The following is a 13,352-nucleotide window of genomic DNA, read 5'->3' on the forward strand; positions in this document are numbered from 1 at the left end:
GAGGCAAAGGATTTTTCATTTCTCCCAAATGGGTTTTCATAGAATCCCAGAATGGTTTGAGTTGGAAGGGACCTGAAAGATCTCTTTCCACCCCCTGCCATGGGCAGAGACACATTCCACTAACTCAGGTTGCTCTACAGATAAATAAGGTTTTTTGCATGCTTGACCTCTGAACAGCCAATGAGTCTTTCTTTAAAGTCTTCTTGGAGTGGGTTGAAATTTTTGACACACAAAGAACTTCACCCAGGGTCAGGAGAACCATGAACACTGAGATGCTTTACAGGAGTCACCTTGGCACCACAGCAAACACACTCCTCTGGTATCAGTTTGATTTTTCCAAAGGTTTGGAGAAATGGCTTTTGATACCTCACAAAGAGTGGCCAAACTTTCTGGTCAGATCAAATATGACATGTTCCTCCCTGAACATAAGCACAGTGGGGTTTGGAACTGGCTCATGCACTGCAGGACAGGGCTGATGCCAGAAGGGTGGTCCCATTTACAGTCACGCTCCTGGTGATTTAAATCCTGGCTGAAAATCCCATTTCACTTCCATTCATGCAGGGCTGATTTTCAGCTTGAGCAGAGGACTTTGGCATTGCCAGTGTCAGCACAGAGGTTGAATCCTGTGGAAAGCTCTGGGAAAGAGGAGCAAATTGCCCTTTTCCCTGACAGTGAAGTCAAAGATTAGTTTACAGCAATCCTGAAACGCAGTCTGAGGCACAACACAAACTGTCCCAGCAGAACCATTGCCAGGGTGCAATTTTAAGGAGAGGCAGGCTTATATCTTCAAAAAACCTGGAAAGTTCTGAAGGTTGGCCCCATTAGAGCAAAAAACAGGCAATACAGACTCTGCCCTACACATCTAGAAACTTCAGAAAAACAAAATTATCCACAAAGTGATCAGTCGGAAGATTTCTTTTTTTGCTATATTTTCAGCCTCTCATGACCATTCTCCTTTTCTGTGTGAATGACAAAGAAACAACGATCTCAGAGCACTTACAGAGCTATATAGAGCAATCCTCTGGTAGATAAGATCATTCCTGAGAGGGAAGGAATGCTGCTCCCAGCACCAGAGGCTGAGCAGAGATGACAGCCATATGCCACTTGGCAGAAGTCACGGGGTTGTTTGTTGCTTTTTCAGGATCCCAATTCTAATGAATTATAAAATAGAGCCTAAATTAATAGTCAAGAGGACTTTATCAGGGCCCCACGCTTAGGAGATGCTCATCTGGGAGAATCTCTTTCAACTCAGAGACTGTTTGACTTGATCAAAGGTTCTTGCTTTTCAATTGACTTCTGTACAATCCTCACACTCAAGAGCTTCATGAAACAAGAGCCAGGCTGCTTCCCAGAGACAATTCGAATCCCAGTGAGATGTCAGTCTCATCTTAAAGGCCAACTGCTTGGAAAGCAGGAATTTCTGAATATTAATGCCCTCCTACAACAATGAATGACGGGACTGCCAAGTCTGTGCTCTTTAGCAACTTGGTACCAACCAGGCTGATATTTGAAAGGTCTTTATCTGCAACAGAATGTACATATTTGATGTTTAATGACATCAGAACAATCATACAAGTGTGTTATCTCTGCTGGGGGTAGAAGGGATGAAATGGTGTTACCCCAGCTTCTGGAAAAAGATAAAACAGACAAAGCTCTTATACTCTGGAGTAAGAGCTGTACTCAAGAAGTCCAGTATTCACTGGTTGTATGAGATACTGGATTCAGCCAAAGACTGTGCTGAACTTCATGAATAAGAAATCTTTCTAATTTATCCACTTAGTAAAAAACTTCTCTTTGACAGACCAAGTCCTGCATTCCCATAAGGCTGCCTAAATAAAACTCACTGTATGCACAGAGCTGAACCTCAGGGAAGGAGAAAAATACTGCAGGTCAGAGAGTTAACTCACTTTCATTGTCTTTACATAAAACCACATTTCCCACAGGCAGCTAAAAACAGGGAGGAGATGCAAATCCAAGGCAAAGAAACAATCCCACCTGAAAGATGTTTTGCTCAAATTTGAAAGGGGAGATAAACATCCCATCTCTGTCTTACAGAACTAAGAAATTTGACACTGGGACCTCGTGGCTTAAGTTCTCCTCAAATCAAGAAAGGTGGCAGAGATGGGATGAGCTTTGCAAAGTTCTTGAACAGAGACCAGAAACACAGGATCACTTAGGTTGGAAAAGACCTCAGATCCCTCTTTTCCTGTCACTCCAGGCCCTTGTAAGTAGCCTCTCTCCCCGTTTCTTGTAGGCTCCCTTCAGGTACTGGAAGACCTCAATTATGTCACCTCAAACCTTTCCCTTTTCCAGGCTGAAAGAAAGAAGTCACCCTCTGGTGACAGTCAGCTTCTGATAATCCAAAGAAAAAAATAATCAAAACAAAAAAACCAAGGGAGAAAACCTCTTCCTGACCCCTCAGAGCAAACCAGGAAGGCTCAAGAGCATGAAGTGAGGATGGTTAATGTTGAATCAGAGAAATGGTCTGGAAGGGACCTTAAAGACCAGTTCCAACCCTCTTCCATGGTGGATCTGTCTTAATGCAGAGCTGCAAGTACTCCAAATGTCCCCGAACCAGCCAGAAGGGAAGGGGTTGGGAAGGGAGGCTCATAAATCACCAGTGTGGGCCACCACCCTTGACAGACACAGAATTTCTTCTCCTGACTCGAATCAAACACCTCTTTTAAAATGATAAATTGTCTCATCTCAGAGACTCGAAATGATGGTGATGGAAAAAGACTCCCATGTTTAATTACACTGGGAGATGTGAAGCTGTTTTATTCCGAGGTGGAACTTTTCAAACTTCGGCTTCCAGCTACTGGAGCTTGTCCTGGTTTATCAGGGGTCGGGTTGTCAACTCACTGTCAGGTTCCTGCAAGGGTTCCTTGATCATGGTGTTCACAGAATATCCTGAGTTGGAAGGGACCCACAAGGATCATCCAATCCAACTCCTGGCCCTGCACAGGACACCTCAGCAATCCCACCCTGTCCCTGAGAGCGTTGTCCAAACACTTCCCGAGCTCTGGCAGCCCTGGGAAGTGACCATTTCCTAGGGAGCCTGTTCAGTGCCTCACCACCCTCTGGGGGAAGGACCTTTTCCTGAGATCCAACCTGAACCTCTCCTGACATAGTGCTGTGTCTCTTCAACTAGTAGAACGCGTTTATTCCCAGCACCAGGCTGGTTTTCTGGGCTCTGTACCCTTTCTCTGTCCCTCTTCAAATGCCCAGCAGTATTTCCATATGATCCCTGAGATGGCAACTCAGGAACTGCACAAAATGTTCTGATTTTACTGACCCTGAAGAGAGAAAACAGCTTTAACACTCCTGATTAAGGCCCTTTTCATACAAAAAAGAGTTTCAACAGCCACTTTTATCTCTGCATTGTGCTCTGGGCTCACTGAAAGACACCTACCCACAACAACCCCTGAATCCCTCTTAGAGTTACTCTTTCCTAGGAATGGCATCACATTTTGAAGGTATCAACTGCATTTTTTTCTTATTCCCAGATGTAGTAACAAGTGGCATCATTATGAGAGCTGTTAAAACAGTGCAATGAGTTACTGTGTGCAGTATTTCTGGGAAATGGTAGAAAGGATGATGTTTATTGGAACTACATAAACAGGCAAAATGTTTTCTCAACACAGTTTCCCATTTCTGTTTGCACAGATGTGGGAAATGTCACCACAAAGCCCTTTCCAAGAAAGATAAATTAAATTAAAAGGTTTGAATCAGGCAAATAGATGGAATGATCCACTGATGCCTCCACACACCATCTTTCACCTCTTTTTGCTCCCTTTTTCTAATCAGAAAGCATATTCAGTATCATTGAAGAATAGAAAATCCCAAAACTTTTATGACTTGTAGAAATGAAATGAAATAAAATGAAATTAAATTAAATGAAATAAAATGAAATGAAATAAAACAAAATAATAGAGGTTTTGAATCTGCAAAGAAATACACGTTAATTTAAGGGACAAAAGACATTACAGCGTAAATTGTCATAATCAAAGTTGAAAAGAATTTTCCATTGTCTCCTGAGCCACTCTGTGGGAATTTTCCCAGCCCAGCCAGCTGGAAGGGAGGAGGGGCATTGTGAGGTTCTGTGCTCTCATTCTCTCTCTCCCTCTCTTTCTCTGTCAATAAATGTCTGCAATCATATTCTTGAGCTCCAGTGTGATTTCAAGGTTCATCTCTTCCATGCAGCTCAAACACTAATTATCCCAGCTGTAATTAGTAAGATAATTAAATACTGGCTCACTCATCACTCTACCTTGTGTCGGGTCGTGATTCTCCCAGAAGACCTTGAGCAGTTGCTCAAAGCTGATGTTTTCTGGCTGATAAACCACTCGAACGGCCTCGGTGTGACCAGTCCTGCCTTCAAAGACACAATAAAATCAGGGGAGAATTAACCAGGGCACACTCAGGTTTTTTTACCTGAGATACAAAGCACAACCCTTTTCTATTTTCCTAAAATTATTCTGATTTACCACCATTTATTAAGTTTTTTACACATGATTTTATACTTGTTTGGACAAGGCCATCATGAATAAACCATCCAGAGAGGCAATAAGGTAAGAGAGAGATGATATTACAGCAGTTAAAGGAGAAAAAAATTAATACTTTTTATATGTTTGTAACCAAAAATTAGTAAAACATTTTAAATATTCTAAATAGAATATTAAAATATAAAAACGTGTGTGTCTAAGTTGTCTTGAAATTCTGAAACTGGGTTTGTTTCTGGGGGGATATGGATAAAGGAATTGATAATAAAATAATCATAATTACTATATAACAGAAATAATATTGATTATAAAAGCAAATTTCAAGGGTGTGTTTACACAAGGTCACGCAAATAATTTCAAGTTAATTCACAATATCCAAACCACTGATGCCAACAGAGCCAAAAGAGTCAGAGTCTGAACTTTAAACTTTATGACAGCAGATGAAGGACAAGGAAGATTAGCAGGTGTTACAGCACATAAAAAAACATTATGCCTATTTTTCAGTTACACTGTGAACAGAATTTTTTCATTTCTTATGTCTTTATGACTCATAATGTTATTGAAAGATCCACCCTCAGAAAATATGAAGGCTACATAATTCACTTCAATTCTAATTAATAGTTATATCGGTGAGTTTAGACCTCTCAGGGTGAAAGTCCCTTGCACTGAGCGCTACACAAGCATTTTTTATTTTATATATATTATCATTATTTAAGAAATTAGGCATATCTGTTGTCATTATATATACATGAATGGGCAAAAAAATCTTATTCTTCACTGAAATCATAATAAGTAAATACTAAAATAAATAAGCTGGACAACCACATCTGCCTTTTGGTGGGGATATAACAAGCTCTTTGATCACACCAGGGAGGCTTTTATTTCATTTATACCAACAGAAACTCCAGATTTACTCAACTGACTTCAGTAGAATTGTTGAATTTCATGCAAGGCAGCAACCAGGTGATTCTGGCCCAGTGATGGGTCCTGAATGAGTTGTCACCAAACAACAAAAATCAGAATTTGTGAGTAATCTGAGGAGGGCTCAGTAGAAACACCAATTCAGTACCAAGAGAAATTTGAATTAAATAATAATAAAAAAAAAAAAGTAGAAAAATAAAAAGGATCTTTGGATATATTAAAGAGACATGATGGGGAAAAGTGTGACAGCATTTTATCAGCTAATGGGCACCTGAAATGAAGAAAACCTAAATGAGGCACAGAGAGTTGGTCTAGCTCATAAAAAGGATTTAAAACTGGGATCAAATTTAGTCTGGAATGCAGAGGACTAAAAGAAGACACATCTGGGATATCTGTAATCTAGATTTTGATCAAACCAAATTGGTTCCTATCTCATGTACTTCACAGTGTAACCAAGATCAGCTCACTGAGATTAAAAGAGAACATCAAATTCCATGTAAAGCCGTGTCATCCCGTCCTCCAGGCACTGTCCAGGCACAGGGTGACCCAATTCCCTCTTTCACACTCTGCCTTTTGCAGTCCAGGGAAGCAGCTCGTTATCTGAAGTCAAATCCTGCTGGTAGGAAGCAGGAAGGATCAGCCATTTAGCAGAATAAAAATACAAGTCAGAGATAATTGGCTTAATAATAAAGTGAAATGGTCTTTCATATCATGGCAAGAACTGACCTTGGGTCAGGGATGGAATTTATTCCAGATCTCCTGGTTTAATATGGACCATCAGTGAAAATAATGAATTTTGCCATCGTTGAAGCCCAGGTTGGGACTTTTGCTGCTGCTGGAAATAAGGAAGGAGAGCGACCAGCCAGTGGTGTGTCCAGATCTTGCAAACCAACATTGTTCAACTAAAAAAAGATTAAGGAGTGACTTCTAACTTCGATATTTTTATTTCTATTTTTATTTCTGGTTTTATTTTTATTTTTTGTAAGCCAACGTGAAGCCTATGAAAGATTCCTCTCACTCAGGAGCAGATTGCTTTTCAAAGATGAACAGCTTTAGATCACAGGAGAATTGCCTAAAGAACTTTGAAACAACAGAGGCATTACCTTCCCTCTCGACTGAAGCAGCAATTACACCTTGTCAACACTGTCTGCTCTGACTAATCCAGAAGTTCAAAGAATCAGCATTTTTTTTCCCTCAGAATAAGGAAATAATGGTGTCACTCTGAGAACTACAACCTGACCTCGAGAAAAAAATCCTCAGATGTGCTGTAACAGACTGTTAGAACTTATTTCAAATCAATATTCATCCTCAGAGGAACAGAAAGGAAATAATACTGCTGGTCCTACCTGGTTCCCCTATAATTTTCCTCAAAGCCTTCCCACAGTCTGGTGGATTTTCTTTCAGAATTAGCTGTGGTTATTTGTAGTAAGAACAATCTTGGTCATTGGTGGGAAGCACTTCTACTTCCCAGCAATTTTAGTGGGAACAAAACCAATCAGCTGGGTACACATATGAGGAAAAAGAATGGAAAAGGCTCCAGGTGGGACAGATTTACCACAACATTTCCTAGAAGAAGGACAGGGAGAAAATGGTATGAGGGGACAGGAAAGGGAAAAGAGCCAATTCCCACAGGTGCAACACAACCCACAGGAAGGAGTCAGAAGTTACTACGAGGTTACCCCAAGGAGCAAGTGGAAACAACCACTCCCAGCCTGGTCTAGTGGAAGGTGTCCCTGGCCATGGTAGGGGATGAAACTGGGTGATCTTTAAGGTCCCTTCCAACCAAACCATTCTGTGATTCTGTGATTCTGTGATTCTATGGCTAGTGCTGAATATGACTCCTCTGCAGCCAAAGTGGCAAAAAGGAACTTAAATTGTATCCTGTTGATCTTCTCATTTCACTTTTTAGACTTTCAGTTTGACTGTGAGAACAGATTCATCCTGTTTCCATTCGGGTTTCATACTTTTGTTACGCTACGGAACCAAAAAGGCACGGCATCGACCCAGCTCACCACTCCTCTGTGCTGTAAAAAAAAAAATACACTGAGATATTTCTAATTAAACCTTTTATGTAAGAGTTCATAAAATGGAGAGGAAGTAAGCAAAGAGAAACAATAACTCCAAAAAGCTGCATGTCTTTAACAAGAACTCGAGCTGAAGAGCTGAAAGGATTTAAAATGGTCAGTGATAGATGGAATTCTCTCAGTGACATTCAGCTCTTCACCTCAGTGCCTCCTTCAGAATTTCTCACGAAATAATCCATTTATATTGTCAGTTAGTGTCCTCAGCTCACCTCCTGCTTTTAATTAGCTGATTTTTAATATTCCACAGCCAAAGTTTTACCGACTATGAACATTTCCAGAAGCCTTCTCCCCAAAACCCCTCGGTGTTTGAATTACTTTAAATAATTTATCAAACCACCAAATATAATTTCATTTGCTGTTAATTGTGCAAATAAAAACCCTTTATTTATAGGAGTCATTATGGTATTTCCAGTTCTGGTTCTCCTTCAGCCCTAGAAGGGGTTCAGCCGTCGAAGAACCTCCCTGCAGATGGGAAGACTTTATTACACCGAGGGCTGTGTGCCAAGAGCAGATTGTCTGTTTATCCTGTATCCATTTCCCACTTAGAAAACATCACCTCTCTCAGAGGATTAGAGACAGAGAGCTCCTTCAGCGGGGATTCAAACCCTGGCAAAAATGTCCCTGTAAAGAGCAATAGAAAAAGACATCTGAGTGACACCTCGGCGCTGCTTTTCCATCCTTTCCCTTCTTAATAGCATTTAGATTCTCACCTTCTTAATCATGTCCCAGGTGAGTGCCCAAGCTGAGGGATTAAAGAACTCATTCTTTTTAACTGCCTGTATCCAGTGAGCATTTAATTATTTCCAGCAAAGTGGAACAACTTCAAAGGGCTGAAGAGCTCCTCACCTGTGAGCTCCGAGTCCCCGGCACTGACGGCACAGGGGGTTCATCCTTAGCTGGTCCTGCCTCAGGTGAATTCAATTCTACAGTTCAGGCACCACCAAAACTCCTCCCTCCTGCCTCACACCTTCAACAAAAAGGGACTTGGCTCTCTTGTATTCTGAACCCAGTAAATGTCAGAATTACAGAAGGGGTTTGGGTTGGAAGGGACCTTAAAGACCATGTCAAATATTCAGAAAAAAACAGGTAGGGGATGACTTCCTTGTAGTCTTTGTCTGTACAGAAAGATCTTAAATAAATAAACACAGGGAATAAAAATATGTCTGTTGTCTTTGGTTTTCTGCTTTGATTGTTTTAAAAGTGGGAGGTTGAGGGGCTGGAGTGTGCCCAGGGAAGGGAACAGAGCTGGGGAAGGGGTTGGAGCAACAGGAGGAGCCAAGGGAGCTGGAGGGGCTCCCTCAGCATTCCAACCCCTGACACCTTCCACTATCCCAGGCTGCTCCAAGCCCCATCCAACCTGGCCTTGGACACTTCCAGGGATCCAGGAGCAGCCACAGCTTCTCTGGGCAACCTGTGCCTGGTTGTCAATGTGTAATGTAAAGAAATAAGTGGCTAATCTTCAGCACTCAATGATTTTGGAGATGAACCGATTTGTGCCAACTAAAGTCTAGGCCTTAGTGAATATGCAAAGCATTACAAAAAAAGGTTCCTAGGAAAATATTTGTAAAAAAGTGTTGGTCTTTTGAGCATCTGTTTCTCCAAACCAGCATGGTAGTTTTTATTATGTCACAGTTATCACTAATAAAACACCCAGTTCCTTCCTATGTGTTAAATAAACATAGGGTTCAACACTAAAATACTGAGAACCCACACCTTGGGGATCTACTTCACTTTTACCTTTTTACCTTCAAAGCAATGAGCATGAAAAGAATGGAAATAATCACAAATCAATAGTTTTTTTAAGAAGGGTCCATTACAATAATTTTATTTTACTTCCTGCCTAACACAGTTGAGGGAATTCCCTGGAGCAGACCCATATTTTATACCTGTAAACAGTAACAATCGTTGATTCAAAGAACCCAGTGGACAGAAAATCCACCAAAAATCAAGTCAAAGTTTAACCTTTTTTACCTTTTTAAGGACACAAGGATGTACCAGTTCCCTGAGCAGCCCCTCCCTACACATTCACCTCCTGCAACTCATGATTTCCTGACCACTTTTCATGTTTCCATTGTAATTTTGGGGTGATTTTTAGAAGAGACTCTAAAATATACCAGATAAACACTGACACTGCCATGTGACTACTATTCTTTTACCTTCTTCTTTATATTTTAAACAACTTTAGTGACTTTGTTAACACTGAACTAGAAGATGGTCTTTGGTTCATTAACCACTGTGAATTTCTGCTTTCCAAAATATCATTCTTCACCCTCACGGTGTGATCCCCACTCTTTTGTACAGTTTTATCAAAATACGTCCATCTTCTACAGCAGGAAGCCAATTTATCACGCTGGGCCAGCCAATCCTGCAGTTCTTAATCCAAATAAAATTGTTCATCAATTCTAGAAACTTCTTTTTTGGACCACGGGAAATCAGGTCTCTTCCAGAACCTACAGAAAGCAGCACATCCAGCAGTGTGGTGGATCTATCTAAAGAGAAAATGTCATTTAATTTTATTTTTTTGGTTGAGGAGAGGACAGCTGAATCACACAGTAAATGAAAATCTAGAAAGAAAATTTGCTGATAAAACAATGAACTGCTTTAAACTGCATTTCTGGTGCCTATTAGAAACACTTTTTTTTCCCCTGTCGAAACAAAAGTAAGAGAACAAAGATGACAGTAAAAAAATGGGGTACAACATGCTGTTATTGTTAATTTTTTTTTTCACAGAAATGCTCATTTTTTGAGTAAAACTAGTTGAATTAAATTAAACTAAAGAAGATTGGCAGTTTGCACAAAGAACATTCATTTTTTCCCTAAAAATCTGCAAAACAGAAGCATTAAATGAACTTGTTTTTTATTTCAAAGTATTGAAAATTTAGATGGTAGGGCTGTAAAAATTCTTAGTTTGTTTCATAAAATCCCGTGTGTTCTTTAGCAGCAAATAGGTTTTGATAAAAAAAATATCAACTGGTTTTGCTGAACAGAATATCTGGAAGCAAGACCACTACTATACTTCTTCTAGTCTTATTTTTTAAATGGCTGTACACTGAAGAGCTACTGAAAGGGGAAAAATAAATTATAATTAAATAGTAAATTATATAAAATAAAATATAGGAAGTAAAATCAAAATAAATTATATAAGCCTACAGGAAAAAAGGGATGGCACAACTTTAATACTTTGTTCATTGTGCTTGGATCATGTTTTCTATAGGCTGAATGTCCACATTGCAACGACTTTAAATGGGATTATTTTTGACTCACTCTGGTTTGGTCCACTGCTGTTCCGAGATGAAATGAGTCAAGTGTGCTCCTAGAAAGTATATTTTGATTTAATTTCATTCAAGTGAATTAAAAATATTGGAGATGGGCTTATAATTAACATCAGCCCCCGTGGTCGTGTGGAATTTAGGTCTTGTCGGCCAAACTCGATTTCACTCTCCCATGAAATTACAAGTCTGGATGTAATAAATGTGGGATGTAATAGCAGGGATGTAACAGACTTTATTAATGCATTGGACTTATTACTTCCTGACTGATTAAAAAATTAACACTATCCAATATTGACAGTGTTAAACAGATTAAGAGTCGTCTAAAGGACAGTTCTAATAAAACTTGTCCAAAGGGAACAAGGCTCAAATGGCAACATTTTTATCTGTCCTCTGCAGGGACTGGGCCAAAGCCTGGTGTTGTTCAAGTCCTTCATCAGTAATTTTAAAGAAATATAAAGTCTCAGCTTATAAAATCTGAGGATAAAATCAGATGAGGCTGATGGGATGGGCTTATAAAGCCATTCCTGGCTGTGCTGGGGCCATTCAATCTAAAATGGATTAAAACCAGCCACAGGTAAATCTCTACTTAAAGGAAAAAGTGATACCTGGAATGGGAACAATCTTTGAGGGGAGTAGCAGCAGACAGGCAAATAAACACGGAATTTCATTGCAATATTGCAATAAAAGGGAGTAGGGACTGAATTGGGATGTCTAAGTAAAAAAGAGGGTGTAGGAACAGCACTGGCGAGATCAACCTTGGCACTAAAGTAGATCCTCAAAAACAGTTTCAGTGCCAGCCACAAAGTGCTTATCTATTGATATATGATAAATTGATATATGGTTTATTGATTTGTGATATATTGATATATTATATGTTGATATATTAAGTATTTATCCTTCCCAAAAGAAACCCTCAAGGTTTTTGACTCAAGCAGGTCCTCAGGAAGAGGATGACTAAGTGAAAAAGGGTCTCGGAGGAAGCAATGAAAAGGCAGATCAAGAGCAAATGGTAGGGTTGGAAACCATGGAAATTCAAAAGGAAAACATATTTTGGATATGGAAGGTGGTTATTGCTCAGCTGCACCACTGGATCATTCAGTGCTCCTCTAAACCTGCATCCTATAAACCACTTCCTCGTTTCCTGATGTTTTCAAAGCAGATTTTCATCTGGGAGAGACACTTCCATCAAATATCTGCTAAACTTCAAGGAAAAAGTGATAGGCCTTGATAAAACAGTGACTGGATGAAACATAATGACCTGTGATATAAAAAATGTCCAATTAAATAATGCAGGGAGCCCTTTCCAGCCTTAAATGCCAGGAATATCTGAGTGCATTGCCCCTTTTTTCCTTTGTTCACTTGGCTTTAATGAAGCTTTTCTATCCCAAACACTCTTATCTGTACAAAGAGTTGGGACTCTTTTATTATCTCCTTTTCATCATGGTTGATGAGGAAGACTTTAACTATAAATTTTATATCTTCTTCCTAGAGGTGAGTTAATATCTTTCAGCTACAGTGTTGGGAACAGATATACTCCACATTTTAAAAGTTCTCATTTAAAAATCCCAACTTTAACCCTAAACTTACACATCAGATAGAGATTTTATATCACAATAAATTCTGTTTCCTGACAAACCAATTATACTTGGCACCAAGGAAATGCAATTCCAGGCTTTTCCATCTATCCCATGTGGATCTGACCACTAGAACAGGTGAATATAGAATAATACAAGGGAAAAACACAAGATTTGGGTCAGGACTTTGGTCTGCTCCTGGTTTCATGGATTTCTGCTCTCACACAGTTGGGAATTTCACAGCTCAAATTGTTTCATTGCAAAGCTCCTTTGAAAAATTAAATTAATGATGCTGACATCTTTTATCACAAGAGATAAACATAGTAAATAAAGATCTGCCTAGGAAATATATCTTGTTATCCATGGGCAGGAAAAACTCTGAGGCTAAAAAATTAATACCATGTCACAGTAGCACCAAGCCTTTGTCCTAAAGACTTCAAATGACATCCTAAATTTGGATCCCATTATTCCCATTTTTCAGACCATAACCCATGATTACACTGTGTTTTTCATAATTAATTTCCATATATGCAACAGAATTTCTCTAAATACAAACCCTGGGCTGACACCATTTGGGATCTTTTATAACACAAATGCAAACCCTTACCTAAAATAAATATTTTGTGTGGAACTGAGGGAAACAACGTCATGTTTAGATAATAAAAATTTCAGTTCTGATGTGATGTGTGGAATCATGGAATCATTGAGTGGTTTGGGATGGAAAGGATCCTAAAGTTCATCCAGTTGCAACCCAACACCTTCCACTATCCCAGGTTGCTCCAAGCCCCATCCAACCTGGCCTTGGGCACTTCCAGGGATCCAGGGGCAGCCACAGCTTCTCTGGGCAACCTGTGCCAGGGCCTCAACACCCTCACAGGGAACAATTCCTTCCTAATATCCCATCTCTCCCTGTCCTCTGGCAGTGGGAAGCCATTCCCCCTTGTCCTGTCCCTCCAGGCCATTGTCCAAAGTCCCTCTCCAGCTCTCCTGGAGCCCCTT

The 13,352-nt window shown here is 39.9% G+C and overlaps 1 protein-coding gene across 4 annotated transcripts in view; it reads right to left on the reverse strand.

Annotated features, from left to right (window-relative positions):
- MSRA (methionine sulfoxide reductase A) overlaps nucleotides 1-13,352 on the reverse strand; it is a 250,644-nt gene that overhangs the window by 101,376 nt on the left and 135,916 nt on the right. For all 4 annotated transcript variants that reach the window (XM_064651239.1, XM_064651238.1, XM_064651240.1 and 1 more), the window contains one exon: nucleotides 4,271-4,375. In XM_064651239.1, the coding sequence (XP_064507309.1) occupies nucleotides 4,271-4,375 (105 nt within the window). The remainder of the gene's footprint in view (nucleotides 1-4,270; nucleotides 4,376-13,352) is intronic.

This window comes from Pseudopipra pipra, chromosome 3, assembly GCF_036250125.1.
Source record: "Pseudopipra pipra isolate bDixPip1 chromosome 3, bDixPip1.hap1, whole genome shotgun sequence".
Taxonomy (NCBI): domain Eukaryota; kingdom Metazoa; phylum Chordata; class Aves; order Passeriformes; family Pipridae; genus Pseudopipra; species Pseudopipra pipra.